The sequence below is a fragment of the Zalophus californianus genome, chromosome 14 (assembly GCF_009762305.2).
Source record: "Zalophus californianus isolate mZalCal1 chromosome 14, mZalCal1.pri.v2, whole genome shotgun sequence".
Taxonomy (NCBI): Eukaryota; Metazoa; Chordata; class Mammalia; order Carnivora; family Otariidae; genus Zalophus; species Zalophus californianus.
The window spans coordinates 57654274-57672070 of record NC_045608.1 but is presented as its reverse complement, the minus strand read 5'-3'; the positions used below and the strand labels follow the sequence as shown (position 1 = coordinate 57672070).

General features: G+C 48.7%; 1 protein-coding gene across 4 annotated transcripts in view; it reads right to left on the bottom strand.

Moving 5' to 3' along the window:
- Positions 1–17797, bottom strand: part of FHOD3 (formin homology 2 domain containing 3) — a 450944-nt gene that overhangs the window by 43254 nt on the left and 389893 nt on the right. For all 4 annotated transcript variants that reach the window (XM_027576518.2, XM_027576519.2, XM_027576520.2 and 1 more), the window contains 2 exons: positions 14253–15133; positions 4343–4501 (listed from right to left, as the gene is read on the bottom strand). In XM_027576518.2, the coding sequence (XP_027432319.1) occupies positions 4343–4501; positions 14253–15133 (1040 nt within the window). The remainder of the gene's footprint in view (positions 1–4342; positions 4502–14252; positions 15134–17797) is intronic.

Here is a 17797-nt window from a genome sequence, read left to right as displayed (position 1 = left end):
AAAATTGTCAGTACTTTTCCCCCAATCCTCAGAAGGCATTTTCCTGCAATGATTTTAGCTGCTTCTTTCCTTTGGGAAAGTAATCAAACACCTTTTGTTTTTTACTTCTCTGACTAATTTAAACCATTTGTTCACCACTGAAGATTTATGAGGTTGCCATCTGCCAGTTTATTTCACTTTATTTTTTTTACACATCCCTGGCGATAAAAATAGCCATAAGACGGGGGAACGGTGGGTTGAAGCCACCTTCAATGAGCTGATGGCCCTCTCTTTCCAGGAGCAGATGATAAGAGGTGAGTGGGAAGAGGTGCCTTTAATTTGCTCTCCCACCATGTCTGTGAATTTATTGATGATTTTATGGTCACCATTTGGTTTCATGGGGGAAAAGATATCAAACAAAACCACTATGTAATAATCTCAAGTGTTTGTTTTCTTTTTTTGCTTTCGCCCAGACGGTGTCCCACCAGCATTACTTTCAGTCTACTTGCTTGGTTATCTGAAAATCGTAGTTCAGAGAACAATGGAGATGTCTCATTTTTTGTGAACCCAAATGCTTTTGGGTTTGGCCATCTCATTCACCTGCAGATAAGATTATCACGAGTAATTATTCTGCCCCATGAGTTTTGAGCAGAACCTGGCTAGAGCTCTGGGTGAGAATCTAGCACAGGGGTTTTGGTGACAATAGCAGGAAGCTGGAGCACTCAGAGCTGAGGCTGGTTTGTGTACAACTTGCATAACCTCATGAGTCAATGGCTCTCTATTCATGCACTTATTCTTATGCAGGGATTTTTTTCCCTTTACTTCTCAAGGTGTCTTGATCGTATTTTCTTTCATTTTTGTGACTACTCAGTGAGGCATGTGGGGTAGAAATTGTTGCATCGAATTTGCATGTGACGTGGTTTGCCTGAAGGTAGGCTGGGTCAATCAAGGCAGAACCACCGAGGAGCCGGCTCCTCCTTTCCCAGCACCATTTCCACAATTTGTGGCCATTCAGCCAGAAAGGCAAAACCACCAGCGTGGCTAAGGCGCCCAGCTGCAGGGACATTCTGGTTCCCTGGCCCGGCTGCATGACTGTGGCTCCCAGACCCAGGCTCATCTGTGTGTCCAGCGCCCACTCGGATGGGGGTTGCACCACACAAATGGCCTGAAAATGTGCTATAGTTTTGTATACTCGGCCAAAGGGACTTTCCGTTTCTAGGATACTAGCAGGCCTGGCAGCCAACGTGAGCCAAGGTCAGTGTCATTTGGGACCATCCGATTGTGCTGTTCTCTGTAGATACGGACGATAAAAATTAGAAAAGCTACAGAAAAGAGGAAAACCCTTCATACTTCATTTATGATAAGCTGATGGCATCTTTCATTTGGGAAAATATCATGAATACTATTTAGAGATGGCCCCAAAATGTGCTCTAAAGTTTAATACTCTTATGAAAGATTACTTCCTTAATGAAGTAGCTAACCACTCTCTCAGGTTTTCGTGACAAAGCTGGATACATATCACTGAGTTGCTAGGCAAAGCCACAGGATGTAATTTAATACATCCTAATCACATTTGGTACACAGAGGTTTCAAATGGCCCTATTAAGCTGTGGTACCATGTTACAGTGCCTGCACCCAAGAAGCAGACAGTTTGTTTGGCAAAAGGCCCTTTGGGCATTAGCTGGAAATCTTATTAGTAAAGATCTGTAAGGATACACCTTCCATCTCTTCTCAGTCCTGACTTAGCTCTTGAACAACAACAAGCCCAGAGAGTAAGTTCTGGGTAGTGGCTCAGGACATGGATCTAGAGCAGCTATGCCCCCTCAGGTCCGTGAGAACGGCCAGAGAGGGCAGGTGACAGATGAGCGTGTCTGGTTTCCACTGGACTCTTCTCAGCATGACTAACCAGAACTGAAAAATATACATGGTCCCTGGGGTGCCTGGGTGGCTCAGTCGGTTAAGCGTCTGCCTTCGGCTCAGGTCATGATCTCAAGGTCCTGGGACTGAGTCCCAGTTGGTTGGACTCCATACTCAGCGGAGCGTCTGCTTCTCCCTCTGCCCCTCTCCCCTCCCCCCCTACTTGTGTTCTCTCTCTCTTTCAAATAAACAAAATCTTAAAAAAAAAAAAAAAGAAAAGAAAAATATACACGGTCCCTGGATTCACGTGGGCAGCCTTCTGATCAGGTATTCTCAGGGGGATTTTGCCCCCAGGGCACATCTGACAAAGCTGGAAACATATTTGGTTGTCCCCAGTGGTGTGGTACCACTGGCCTCTTTGGGTGGACACCAGGGACGCTGCTAACCATCCTACAACGTAGAGAACAGCTCCCGCAACAAAGAAATGTCCAATCCAGAATGTTGGTAGTGACACGGTTGAGAAACGCTGTTTAGATAAACACTGTGATAAAAAATGTGCCAGCCCCTGTGCTGTTGTGAGTGGGGGTGTCCTGACAGTGCTCAGGTTGGGTTCACTGGTGGTTCTATGGCTGTGTCCTCCCGCCATAACCATTCCGCACATCAGCTACTTCCGGGGGCACCCTGTAGGTGGTGCTGTGAGGCAGACTGCTGGCCTCAGGAGTCTTCTCCCTAACCTTTCAGATTCCCTCTTGTTCTTTTTGTCACAAGACCCTGGGCCCTGTGTATCGAGCATCTGTGTAGAGCACATGGCTTGTGCCTGGCCCACACGAAGAAAGCTACGGAAGCCACGTTTAGTGGGCCTTGTTGCTCCCGTACCCCTCAGCGGCACTACTGTTGCTGGCATTACTCCTTCCTGGATCAAAGAGGTCCTTGCTGGAAACCAGTCAGAAAAAAACAAGTAATTTGCCTTCTTCTAAAATCGAAGTAACTGATTGTATCTGAAATTTTCCCTGCCCCTGGAGAGCTACGTTTCAGGAAAGAACAAAGGCAAAACCCAAAGGAAATCAATCTTTCCTGACGGACTTTCAAGTTCTCATGACAAGGGAAGGGGAAATATTTTTCACAGGGGAAGATGTCATTCTTCCCTTCCATCAGGCTGGCTCTGGCTGCATTTGAAGCCTCTCTTTGCATGAATCTGAAGCTTTTGCAATCTCCCAAGGACACTGCTAAGTCAATAGGATGGCTGGAATGTGTGCTAGGGCCTACCATGTAGTTCGCCCTAGATGAAAGACATGTTGCACTGGGTTCTTCCAGGTCGGCAGCTCTCACCTGCCTAGTGGCCAGCCAACGCTCTGCCCTTCCCTCACTTCTCTGGGGGCCCCAGAAAGGGACTGCCTTGTGGGTAGATGTGGATTTTGAAGGGACACTACTAATCTGGTATAAACCTCTAGGAGCACAGTTTTTCCTGTGGGGGGCCTCTTCTTTCCAAAGCACAGAGGCATGCCCGCCCTGCTGGGTTCAGACCCACTTGGCCCCATGGGCCCCACTGCTCCTTCCCACACTTGGGGCCATGGATGAGCCTTGTGCCATGGTCCTGGGCCCTTCCTCTCTGTCAGGGGCTCATTCTACCCTCTGCAGCCAGTCTTCACTGGTCCCGTCCACTCTCCAGTCCTCAGATAACCCTGCACATGAATGAACCCCGACTATGGGAAGGCTTTAAAGGGATCCCTGGCTCCTTGCCAACAGGAGGATGGAGTGTCACCCAATGCCACAAAGCAGTGTCCTCACATCCCCATGGTGACCCAGCAAGCCCCAGGCTACATTGCCCTTCAGGAGGAATCTCCATGCTGGGCCGCTTGCCCCACTCCCTCTTTCTTCGTTGCTAGAAGAGGAGCTTTAACTCGCCAGAGAGAGGCAGCAACCCATGGTGGATGCAGAACGGGGCCTGGTGGAAGAGCACTGAGCCCGGCAGGCCCTACAGACCCAGCCAGTGACCCCTCCCTCTTTACTGCCGCCATTCAGATCAACGGTTGCCTACGGCGTGTGGTATGGGTTCTTATCACCCACAGCTTATCACCCACAGGCTAGCTCTACACATCCCAAGGTCATGTGTAGAGGGATGTGAGCACACGCAGGAAGCCCTACTCGCGAGATGGTTCGTCCAGCATGTTCAGCGGGAAATGACGTGAAAGAAGACCCCACCAGCCCCCTCAGGAGGTTATCCTTGTCTTCTTTCACGCTGAAGTAGGTGAGCGTGGTCAGAAGGCAGGCAGCAACGGAACCAGAGAGTGAGGCTCACTGAACTTCACAGGCCAAGTGGGGCTTCCTCCCACGACCCAGAACTTAAAAAAAAAAAATGTGAGAATTATTAACACTATTCAGAGTCTGGGTAAAACAGAAAAAATGGCAAGCCACCCTGTGGAGAAAGTCATATTGGACACAGTAATGCTTTACATATGGGACACGTTAACAGAATACAAATAATGCTTGATAGAGCTTCTCTTACCTCAATTCCTTCTTTGTTTAAGGCATATTCATCAAAATTCAAAATGGCTATCTTAATTGTTCTCGGAGGGGGCAGCACTGTCAGGCCAATATTAATGGCATTGCTCCTCTTGGGGTCTAGGACGATGACCTCCTGCCTTTTTCCATCTGCAGCAGTTTTCTTGGTGATAAAATAAGGAGAATCCAAGATTAATGCATCATCTTTGGTCTTTTCTGTGTCTCATTATTTAAAAGCAAACTCACTACTTATTTAGAGATGAAAACAAATGGCCCCGATTCAGCTCAGGGAAGGACTGGCTACTGCTCAGCACAGAAGAAAGAGATCAAGGATTAGCTCTGAGAAGCCGCCAAGCATGGGTCAGCAATGGAACTTCTCGAGTCAGACACATTACAAAATAAAATTGATTTTCCTTCAATTGGGAAAAATGTGATATTTGGCAAGAAAAAAAAAAAACCCCTGTTTTTTTCCATAGAAGCAGTGGAAACAAAACTAAAACCTCTCAGAACTCCCTTCCTGCAGGCTGCAAGGTGTCGGAATGTGCCTTGGTTGGCCCCAGCGCACGCGGTATGAGCCCAGAGATGGAGACCATCAGTATACACGCTGAGAAGACAAGAGCGATGAGGAGAATCCACCATTGTTGGCCGGTCAGCTCCTCTGCATCCCCGGCTGCGTTGTCTCAAGGCTCCTCTCACCATTTCAACATCCTCTGTCCCTAACAACAGAGCACCTGTCACACTTAGACACCCAGGTGGCTGCCCACTGGGTAGGTGAAGAGGGGCCTTCCGAGGAAGGGGAAACCAAAGGGAACCTGCTCAAGACCAATGAGGGATGAAATGGGCACAGGGGCCAAAGAGAGGGACAGGTGTCCTCACAGAGCCCTTGTATATATGGCTTCCCTGCTGACCTGGGTGCTCCATGGGAGGCAAGCCCTGGGCTAGCACGTGACCAGAGCCTAACACGTCTGTGAGGGGGTAAAACCAACCAGTGCCAGGGCCGAGATGACAAGGCCCTCCACTCTCCCCTTCAGTTCTCCAAAAGTTAATGGCGGGAAAAAGTGGCAGAGATCCGGCTCAGCAAGCGCCCTGTTCGTGCTCAGGTTTCTCTTGAGACAAAACAGAGCTGGGAGGATGACTGTGTTCACGTATGTAGCAAGCCCAGGATGACAATGATGAGTAAGGCACAGTGGATCTCCTGAAGGAAAAGACCCATTCAGCACGACAGTGGGTGTACTCCCCAGGGGAAAGGGCTCAGCGGCGGGGTAACTACCTCACCTGGGGGGTGGAGGGGGTCAGGGTCCAGAGGGGCTGACACTGGAGATGGGCCCTAAACAATGTCTGGGATGGAGCCTGGAACTGGGGAGTGAAAGAGAGAAGAGGCTTTGTCTATTTTGCTGGGAACGGCCAGGGATGACGCTGGAGCCTTGGGGGCCATTGGCAGGGGACATCAGGAGCAGCCGCTCCAGTTCTGCGGCACGCAGGGCCCAGCCGAGGGGCTGAGGCTGCTGTCGGTCGGTCTGCTGTGCGGAGGCCCTCTCGACTGGCCGGGCCTGCGAGCGGCCGGGCCCTCTAGAGAAGCTGGCTTGCTGTAACCCTGGAGGCCGGAAGCTGGCAAGGAGAAACGGGCTGTGGTTCCTTACGTCCTCCTAAGTCCGTCCAAACTCAATTGCTAAAATTCTATTTTAAATCCTTAAATATGCGTTTGGGAATAAATTAAAATTTCCTCACGAAGAAAAGAACTGAAAGCATCCCAGCTGTTCTGGGGCCTGGTGGCCAGGAGGAACAATTCTTGTGGGTGTGATCAGTTTGGAAGGCCCAGGGACATGTGGTGTAGAAGCATCCCTACTCTGCCGGGCAAACGGATCTTCTACGTATTTAATCAAGTAAGCGTATTGGGAGTCCCTGAAATTCAGCTTTCAAATCTAAGGTATTTTTTCATGTGTGGAAAGCGAAGAAGGAATGAGCAAAGGTTTGGCGAAAGGCTGGGTAGAGGCAACGAAGAGGGATGCCAGGACATGGGGCCTGGAGACCCTACGGTAGACATCCGGTGAGCACAAGGAATGGTGCCACTCGAGGAGGGTAGCAGGCAAGGCAGGAGAGGCAATACCCACAGCCAGGCTCCAGGACAGGAGGCATTTTCTGGAAGGCAGGGATTCCCTGGGCATCATTAGCCCTTAGCTCCTCATCTATATAGCCCTTCTCACTCCAAGAGCCTGGAAAGATGCCTGGGCAGACTCAGCCCAACCAGCGTTTGTGCAAATGAGAAAAAGATGCCCCCTCTGGAGAGACACAGCCCCATGGCAAACAGCTTGAGAGAGAAGCACCACTCAGAATTCAGCCCCACCCACCGCCCTGCCCCTGGTCAGCATTCACTTACGGCAAACAACCTGCAGAAACCTATGGGACGGCTCTGAGCCTGACACTTCCTTGTCCCCATTCCCAACAGAACTCAATTTACACCAGTGGACGCGCCCACACACTACCCTATGAGTCAGGGAGCAGCAAGCCACTGAGCATCCTGAAATGACAGGGAGAGCTGTCCCCAAAGACGACTCCATGCGTTTTCAGAGCACTTCAACCCACTTGGTGAAGGAAAGAATAAGAATTAAATATCTGAAATTGAACTTTTCAATCTCTGGATTTCATCCAAGAGGTGTTTTAAATGTTGTTCTTCATAATTAAAACAGACTCCACTGGATGCTGCTGAGCACGCAAGTGCCCCAGGGTCTGTTCTGCCTGAGACAAAGGAGGGGTCATGTGGGGATGTCCAACTCTCTCCTTCCCTCCCACAATAACCTAGAGAAGCACCTTCAAGGGTGAGCCAGAGTTCTCTGTGCCCGGGAGCACATGTCCATGTCTCAGGATCAGCAGTCATCGAGTCTGATCGCTTTCAATTATCTTTCTGTGGTCAAAGCCCCAGAGTAGCAAGTGTGACCTTCACGATGTCCTTCACATGGCCCTATGACAGAGTACCTATTTGTAGGGCCCTGCGTCTTAGAGCAGATTGGTTCCAGAGAGCAGACCCCAATCCGGGAAGCTGACAACTAGGTGAATCTGGGGCTGCAGGGAATGGTCACAGCTCTCCCCCAAGCCTTAGTAGCTAGCGATGACCACTTAAATTGATGACCTTCTCTATGCTTCTCAAAAATCCTCTAACCCTTGTGGCCGTGGGTGCTGCCTATTTGAAGCTTCTTCCTGGAAGGGCTCACTGCTGCCTTCCTGGAAGCTAGACCTCCAGGCTTCTTGCATAGCTTGGAAAAAGGGAGTTGAATTGTTTTAGGGACCTCCTTCCTGACCCTTCTGAGAGATCTCAGCTCGCCTTGACAGAATCCCTTTCCATGAAGGGTAACCTCTCCTCTTACCAGTTTGGCCATCTACACTGCCCGCCCCCCCGCCCCTGCTTAGCAATATTCTTGGCCGAATCAGAAACAAAAACAAACCAAAGCCCTACATGGCATCCAAGGCTGAAACATTTCCCCAGAGACAGTATTTCTGGAAAGGCAACTATTGGCATGCTGGAGGATCCCTGATAGCTGGGGTTTCAAAGGTGGTGCTCTCCTAGACGCTAAGCATTGCTGCCTGGTCCTGCTCAAGAGTTCCGGTTAACCAGGCTCTCTGGAAGCAAAACTGAGCCTGGCTTCTTCCCAGGGTACCCTGACCCATGAAAGAAGTTTCCCCTTTCCCCTGAACACTTCAGGACATATTTGGAGAAGTGGCATGTTCAGATACAGCTTCACAGTGGTTTCCCCACCCTGCCTCGCTACCACTCTGTTGTTGGGGCAACTATCTTACCCCCGAGTCTGCTGTTCCTGTTTTCACTTTCCACCAAGCCCTAGTCTAGCAGGCTGTGCCCAGAGCCTGGGCCCTCAGGAGCCTCCTTCCAGCACTCCTTTCCTCCCTGAGAGTTCTTGAGACTCACTGAGGTGGAGGACAGAGCTTTGGCTGATGACCTTTTATCAAAAAGCAGTAGAAACAAAATGGAATCCAAGGACCACATGGACAGACTTGGGACCCCTGAAAGGGAGCTTCAGCTGGGATCTGACCATTCATGGCTGTGTGACTTTGGCAAGTCACTGGACCTCTCTGTGCCTCAGTTTCCTCTCTGGTACGTATCTCACAAGGTTTGCTGTGAGAATCAATGAGACAATGGATGTAAAGCAGTGAGACTAATGCCTGGCTCACGGTAGGCACTACAGAAGTATTTGCCAGAACAATCAGAATAATATTACTGGGATTAATACATGTAAAGTCCTTATGACAATGCCTGGAACATACTGCTTTCTAATAATGAGTTCTTACTTATTATACCAAGAGTGATTCCTTTTTATTGTTTTTACTCCATTGACATTTTAGAAATATGTGGTTTAGCAATGTATATTTTTCATGCCTAATGCATTTACCACGCTTACTGATCAAATGCACCTCTACAAACAGAAATGTCAGATCAGATCAGTGTCCCCACCCTGGAGAGTGATAGTTCTAGCGGCAAGTGTAGAGACCCAATACTCAATGTAGCCCACAGAGCTGCTTGCCGGGCACATGGCACATTGCATGGGGCTTTGTGAATGACTGAAAATAGCTCATAAGTGTTCATTAGAGTCTAGACCTCCAGACACACGGAATCCCAGAAAATGAGTACACTTTCAGGGGTACTAATGATCTTCCAAAAATAAATGTAGAGAACATCTTGGTTTATGTTTTTAATGAAGAGTATCACGGTGATTTCCACATGCCAAATTCCCTTCCGAAGCTAACAGACTGGTCTCCAGGACTAACACAAAGGGATATTCTGGAGAAAGTACAGGAGATTCTCCTTTTCCATGGCTGCCTCCATGACTGATGGGTAAACATTAAGTCACTACCACTAGCTGGGAGAAATTCAACATCATGTATCTGAGGAGGAAACAGGCCTGATCAATCTACTGACACTTTCTGAAGGAAAACCAGAAAATGTAGTTCTGTTTACACCAACACTTTACAACTGTGGGTACACAAAGAATCTTCGGTGGTACTTCTAAACATCAGTGACACCTGGGTTCTATCCTCTGAGATTCTGATCTCCTTGGTCTGGAGAAGGGCACACGGGTCATAGATGTTAAATAATCTCTTACACAATTAGAGTCACTGATTTAGACTTTGTGTAAGTCTAAAGGCTTTTGAGACAGGATTGTTCTTTCAAGAGGAATGCAATTTAAAAATAGGAAACGAAAGGCAGGGATAAGAGATTATTTCTTAAAATAGAAAAAGAGTAACAGGGTCCTCCTGTCCATTCTAAGATGTAACGAGGACCGGTTCTGCCATTTTTATGAATGATGTAGGATAAAGTCCCAACAGCTATAGACAATACAGGGAGGTTTTTGGTTTTTTTTTAATCAATGTTACCACGAGACTGACATGCCCAACAAATGCCAAGCTCACATCCCAGCACAGGGAGCTAAGCTGTCAGCTACAGAGAAACAGTCTTTCCACACTCAGGGGTAAAGCAGCACGGGAGGCTCTGGGGTTGGGTGCAGCTGACTCCTGAAGACACGGGTACACATTCTGCCACAGCTAACACCACGCAACCACATCATGGGTGTGGCTCTTGGAAATAAAACAGGAAACCTGGCTCTTCCTCTCCACACAGACCTGGGGCTTCTGTCTGTGGCACACCACGGTAGGGAGGACCAAGGTCCAGAGTAGGGCTCCAGTGAAGGCAGAAAACTCCTCACGAGGGGTGAGTATGAAATGAGAAGTGTGGGGGTGGGGGGAGAGGGGACAGGTGTGGAGGCATGCAATCTGGGCAGGTAAACAGGGCTTGGTTTCCAGTCTCCTGGTGCTTCCATGAAGAGTCACTCCTTTGAATTTTTAAAGGTTGATTTTACTAGAAATAAAGGATGCAACCTTTAAAGAGTGGATATTCAGTGTACAGAACTTGTGACCCAGATGGTGCTGTGACTGAACATAGAAACTGTGCTCAGGATGTGATTTATTAGATGAACAGCCCTAAGCTGGAGAACACTCCCATGAAATGCATGACCTCTAAAATGCTTCTCAGCATCGCTGTCACAGACCCTGGGTCTGGCTCAGCAAAGCACAGGCTTTACAATGATAAATCATCCCTCCTCACTCCCTGCTAACTGCCAGAAGAGTGACGCCAGAGGATATTTTCAAAACTGCCTTTTGAGAAAGTGACAATGACAATGAGGCCACGATACAGATGTCATAAAGATGTGACAATTGTGGAATTTTCCTAAGTCCTGTAACAAGGGAGACCGATACACATGGGTGAGCATTAAGGCTACAACATCACCAATGATGTCTAAATAAAGACTGAAAATCCCATAGTTAGGAATGGAGTCTCTGAGGAACTTGCCAGAATAGGCTAGCCTTATCATGAAGTTTAGGAAAAAAAGTATTAATTTCCCAGTTCTTCTGCAGTAGTCTTCTATAGCTGAGGCCCGCTGCAAAACAGCTACATTTCCCATGGTAATGGAGTGTGTCTAGTACCCTAACCAGGAGACCCCTGAGGGAGAAAGGGAGTGCTCTTGATAATCATGCCGGGACAATAGGCATACACCTGGGCCAACCTGGGTACACCAGATATATGGTCGGCCCACTTAAGTTCCAATGCTGGGTTTTGAACTTCCAGAGAGAATTCAGTTTTCTGAAGGCAATGTTAAATAAAATAACATTTCTGTATGTCCTGAACTAGAATACAGGGGAGGAAAACTTGACTCTCTTCTCGGGGGAGAATAAAACGGAGTAGGGTAGGTGGTGGGGGAGCCAACATGGAGAGTGGTGGTGGAGGGGATCAACGCCCTCCTCAGTGGTGCCTCATTTTTCACTCTAAATCAGTGGTGCACAACTTTGGTTGAGTCCCTGGGGAGCTTTTAAAAATAACCCAGGCTGGGGCTCACCCCAGACCAAATAAATCCTCATTCTCTGAATTTTCTTAACAAGTCACTGCTAATTGTTTCTGATATACTTTGAAATGCCAGGGTAAATAAAGTTGAAAAAATTTCTCCAAACCCATTTTGCAACTCCCTCTCCATAATAAACCTAAAGAGCCCAAGGGAGTAAGACAGGATTGAGTCCCCAAAAGGGGAAACCAAGTCAATTCCTTCCTTCTGTTTCCTCTTCCACTTCACACCTGTCTGCGTCTGTCTGTAACTTAGGATCTAAAAACTGCCTTTTGGGAGCAGGAGGGACTTTGCTACTCTTGATTAGGCACACAGGTTGAAGACCACTTCCTGGGGACTCCTCAGGATGATGGCAGGTCCACAGGGATGTTTTCCCCCTACCTCCAGGGGCTTTCTGCCCTGACATCTTTCTCTGGGGTCACTCCTCTGATTTCCTCTGTGATTTGCCACACCTCAGACCAGCAGTAGAAATACAACATGATGAAACTTAGCACAGGATTTCTGCCTTTCTCCACAAAACATAATTAAAGTCATCTTACTAAAAAGCTATATATATTTCCTGCTGAGAGAGAAACATAGCTCCAGTTTCAAAAACTATTTGGAAAGGAAATACAAAAGCATATTTTTCTGGACTTATTTCCACTAAGTGGTCACCCAGCCTTGGGTCTGGAACATGAATCTTTATTTTGGGGGTGACCTGGATGGTCATAAGAATGTTCCGGAAATCTGGTCTGCTATAAGTTTTCTGACAAAACCGAAAACCAGTTCCTTCTGCTCTGTGCTGGCTTGTGAAGTCTATTCCATTTTATTTGTGTTGCTCGCTATTGTGTTTAATGAAAAACTTCTCATGAGCCAGAATTCGGAAGTGGCTGTTTACAGCTGTGTTTTATGAAAATCACAGTCAAGGATTAGAAACAGAAGTAAAATTGGTTATATCTGCATTGCTAACGTACACTTAAGGGATTCAACTCTCCAATGTGATGTATTTTAATCTTAATGTGCATTTTCACCTTTTGTAACATTTGTGAATTAGTTCCTGCTCACATGTCTTATTGCCCCCCCCCCGCCCCGGCCCGCCCCACCCAAAGAACAAAGGTATGGCCTTCTGGGTCCCACTGAAGAACATACTTGAATCCATTTGGTAAATTTTTCAATACACTATTACTTTTCTCTTATGCTCTCACCTTATAAAAACTAGGCAAACATTTGTCCTTCAGCCAGGCAATGAAGTATTTTATGAGGTCACCACCTACTTCAAGCAAGAATGGAACTTCGGGCTACTGAGAGGGCACTAACCAGACCCTTGTCACCAACCAGAGTAGGGCCACGAGAAGGAGGGAGGCAAGCGGACTGCCCATTTTGGGTTCTCTCAGTGAAGCTTTTAATCTTGCTATTTCCTTTGTAAAAATGAAGTCAGAAGTAACTTCACTGCCGAATCGATACTCCCTGTCTTCCTCCCCCCAAGTCAAGGCCCAGCAACCTACGGGTGCTGAGCAACCAGGGGAAGCCCAGAGGGCGCACCAGCCAGATGAGCCCACGTTGGGAGGTGGTGGCTGAGGGAGACCAGCCAACTAGATCGGTGGGTTGGAGAGTGGCGTGAGGGAGGGCAGGTCCTGGGTAACCCTGGGCCACCTGAGACTGCTCTTTTAACCAGCCAGGCCTGTCTTCTCCCAAATGCCGGGCTGCACTGGAAGAACCGAAGGGGGCATGTGGGTGGCTCAGCACCACATGTCACCAGTCCTGGCAAAGTCAGGACACAGACACACAGAGCGGGTGCCCAACCTCACTTTCCTTGATGTCATTTCCTAGAGAGGACAAAAGGGGGATCTACTTACAGCTGAAGGACAGCAGTGACAGGACATGATTTGCTGTGTTGGATCCTAGCTGTCTGGATTTATAAGCAGGAGGAAGCTTTAATTCTGACACGGGGGGGATTCCTGAGGCTGGAATAGTTTAGATTCACATCCTTGCTGAGACTGGGCAGCAACTGACACCAGGGTGAAGGTCAACTCAGGAAGAGCAGCCCTATTCCCCACCCCCCCACCAGGCACTGACCCTGTCACCTGGCCCCTTGTCTGAAGGACACTCTTGTCCTGAGGATGCTGCACATACTTTGTGAATCAGAATTGGTACTCGACTGCCAGGTCGGGAAGCCCAACTCAGGTAGCTTTAGACTCACCCAAAATGCTGATAAATGGAACAACACATGGAGCTAAAACTAATTTACGGTAAGTTCTTGCAGGTAAGTCTTGCAGACTCTAAATTACTGTGTGCTTACAGCCGAGGTTCCAATTACCACTACCATCAACTATAATCAATCAAGGTAAGAGTAAATAGACCCATGGATAAAGTCCATGTGTTTGATAAATTTGCAAGATGACTTTCCTCCAGGGAAGAATGAAGGGGAGTAAATCGGAGGGAGAGACAAACCAGGAGAGACGATGGACTCTGAAAAACAAACTGAGGGTTCTAGAGGGGAGGGGGGTGGGGGGATGGGTTAGGTTAGCCTGGTGATGGGTATTAAAGAGGGCACGTTCTGCGTGGAGCACTGGGTGTTATGCACAAACAATGAATCATGGAACACTACATCAAAAACTAATGATGTAATGTATGGTGATTAACATAACAATAAAAAATTTAAAGAAAAAAAAAGATGACTTTCCTCCAGTTAATGTCAGCGTCTACGATTGGGCTATGCTAATGTTCTCTGGTGAATCGTTCCATCTTTTCCTCTGGGTTATTTGGTTCTTTGAAAGCTACTTTGCCTAACGGTGTTTGTAGGCTGCCGTCCATGTTAGCCAATCAAGGGTCCTGTACTCATGCATCTTACCTCTAGTGTAGGGCACAGACTAATCTCTAAAAGGTCAGATTTTTATACCGACCACCTTTTCTCCCCCCACCACATAGCCAAAGCAGCACGAAGGGATTTTTAAATACAACAGATCTCTCAGCCCTACTCAACAGTGGAAAGGAACTCTGCAAATCAAGAAGCATGTGGGATGCTAGCAGTACCTTGGAGACGGACAGTTCCTTAGATTTAGACTCAAACAGGTGCTCCAGCCTGGAAGTGTCCACCTTGATGGGTTCCAGTTTCGACCACAGGAATTCTCTGCAGCGCCGGTTGTTCTTACATGGCCACTCGAACGGCCGCACTTCATTCCAGAAGAGACGGATGGTCTTCTTTTTCTTGGTGAATGCCGGCTGACCCCGGGGGACCTGGGGCCACCCTAAGCCCTGAGGAGCGTTGACTACTGGAGGAGGAGCCAATAAATTACCAGGGACTGGAGGGGGAGGCACGCTGTCCAGCAGGGGCGGTGGGGGCGGGGGCGGCAAACCCAGAAAGGTGGGCGGGGGTGGGGGCGGCGGCCCCGGGGCCTCCCTGGGACCCAGGTCCACGTCCAGGACGTCCACATCATCCTCCTCCCCCAGGTCGGTGAAGTCCATGTCTTGGATTCTGAGCTCCCTCGGGTTGGCCATGAGCTGGTCCCAGATGTAGTCAGATTCTGTCTTCGGCTGTGTGGATGCTTTCTCTGGGACCTTGTCATTAGGCTCGGGGTCAGGGGAGACGGACCCTCTCCCTAGGTCCCCGCTGTTGAATTTCTCAGCGAAGGCTTTCACACTGCCCCGATTGTCCAGACAGCCAACGTCCACCCTCCTGACGCTCTCATCCTGGGCCACAGAATTGGCCTGCAGGGTGGATATCCTGCTAGCCAGGCTGGCCACCGCCTCCGCACCGGGCTCGGTCCTCCCGCTCTCGCCCTCCCCCTTCTCCTCGTCATCCGTGGGCTTTCTGTTATGGGCATACAGCATGTCCAGCATGAACCGTTTGTTGGTGAGGATGTCGCCACACTGTTCATTTACACCGGCATCCTGAACACCCGCCGACCACAAGCCTGAAAGCATATAGGAGAGGAAAAAAACAGAGTGAGCCAAGTGGCAGGTGCCTCAATCTCATGAGAAACCAATTAGGTAATAACGGAGGCCTCACACACAGAGTGACTTCAGAGAAGACACTGAAATAAAGCGATTGAAGAGGCAGGTGGTCACAGCTGACAGGATGCTCTTGACCAGGAAGAGATGTTGCATCAAAGTCGCAATGACCTGTTCCAGGACCCAAGACGCTTGTAGGTAGGATACCACTCTTGGCTCCCACCTGGCTCATGGGAGTGTTTTCCTCACTCTTCCTGCCCACCCATGACAGCGAGTCACGACCCGCCCAGCCACAGGTAACTAAGGGGCTTCTGTCCTAACTAGACACAGGAAGGCAAGGAAGATGCTCCCTCACCCACCATAGGACAGGTGTTGGAAAGGCTGCAGAGTTATGTCTGTTTCCCCCCCTATACTCCACATCTGCATCAGCGCAGATCAAACGCCTGGGGAAACACTGGTCATACCTTAAGTCCATGGGCACCAGTCTTGAGGAAACCCTTAATGCTGCCTGGCAGCCTCACCCACGACCTCTCCTTTTCCCACCTCCCCTCTCTCCTCTAACCTCCCCACCATCTCATCTGCAAACCAGCATAGCCTTGCTTCCTAGTTCAACAGCTTAGTGGAAGAAGTCAGAAGAGATCTTCCAGGGTCTCATCCAGCCTCCCCTTGCCCCCCGCCACCCGCACCTGAACCCCAACCATGGTCTCCCTCCTGTGACTACCGATAAACCATCCCCTTCAGCAGAGTCAACCACTCCACATGTGCATCTGGAAGCCAGTCCTGCAGTTCTCTGTCCTGCATTTCCCATGTTCCTCCCACTAGACCTTCCTGCTGGCATATAAACATGGTATAATTTCACCCATCTTAAAAAAAAAAAAGCAAAAAAAACTCAACTCCACTTAGCCCTCAGCTATAATCCAACTTTTCTTCTTTCCTTTAAAGTAAAGCTGCTTATCAGAGTTGTTTGTCTCACTGCTCCAAGTTTTCTCCTTATTCCCTCTCTTGAACCCAGTCTAATGAAGTTTTTGCTCTCACCACTTTTCAAAGCTGCTCCTTCCCAGGCGGCCGAAGACTTTGGTGCTACACTAGACCCAGCAGCTCACTCCCTCCTTTACTTATATCCTTCAGGTGACTTCTAGGACACTGTACTCACCTGGTCTGCTGCCTTTTCTCTGGCTGCTCTTTCTCAATCTCCTATGCCAGTTCCTCCTTATCTTTGCCCGCTAAATGTCCTTGGACCTCTTGTGTCCTTGTAACACTTAGTTCCCGTCTCATCCAGTCTTCCGGCTTTAGCTCCCACCTCTGCCCTCATCCCCACCCTCTCTTCAAACCTGCTTCTCCTGCAGCCCTTGCCTATCTCACACATGGCAACTTTCATCCATCCTGCTGTCAATTCCAAAAATCTGTCATCGGACTCCTCCTGTTCTTTCATGCACGCATCTAACACAGCAGGGTATCCTGTTAGCTAAATCTTCAAGTCACATCCAGAATCCACCCACTTTTCTCATCACCTGCCCTGCTGTGGTCCTGGTCTGAGCCAGCATGGTTTCTTGCCTGCAACACTGCAGGTGTGTCCCTTAGCTGGTCCCAACTTCCGTGCACGTCCCTTGAGAGTCAGTTCTTAACAGCAATGCCATGTGGTAAAATGTCTGATCAGATCTTTCTGCTCAAAGACTTTTAATGCTGCCACATTTCACCAAGTAAAAACCCAGTGACCTTTCAATGTTCCCAAGCCTTGCGTGAACACGCCTTAATTTTCTTGCCGAACCTGGACCTCTTTAGCTACAGTAGCTGCTTGACCTTCCTAGACCTCACCAGGCATGGTCTGGCCTCAGGGCCTTTGCCCATCCCAGGACAAGCGGCACCCATTTAACCACACAATTTGCTTCTCAACCTCCTTTTAGGTCTTTGCTCAAACAGTATCTTCCCAATGAAGTCCTCCCCAACCACCTTATTTAAAATTGTGCAACACTCCCTCCCTCTCCCCAGTGCCATTTATCGCCCTTTCCGGCATTCGTCACCAGAGCACTTATTACTGCCTCATTTTCCTTATTTATTTTATTGCTGCCTTTGTCCTACCACTGGAACAGTTATAATTGTTAAAACATCCTCTTCATTGGAATGTAAACTCTGTAAGAGCAGGGATTGGGGTTTTGTTGTTGCTGTTGTTCACTGTTGTACTCCCAGCATCTAGGATGAATCAATGAATCAATGAATGGTCAGGAATGCTATTCCTCTGAGTTTGCTTCCTAAGGGCCAGCAGGACTGTTTGGCAGGCATTCAGGATGTGAGTTCCATCATATACCCAAGGCCTCTGTGGATACTTGTGTTGGGGGATGGCAGGGACCTAGGCCACGGACATGCGCATCAGGAGCTTTTGTTCCACCAAAGAAGAATGGCCCAATCAAACATGCTGAGAGGGACACTGGTCTCTCCAATATGGCCCTGCCTTGATCTCAGAGGAGGCATTATTGGGGAGCACAAAGGTCCCCTGGTGCTCTGTTTCCTCTGTAGCTTTGTCCTCTGCTCAGCAACGACCTAACCTCACCAAAGGACCAATACCCAAACAAGGAGCTCTTGAACCCTCTTGCAGGTTTCAAAGAATACACTTAGGAGACAACCACCAT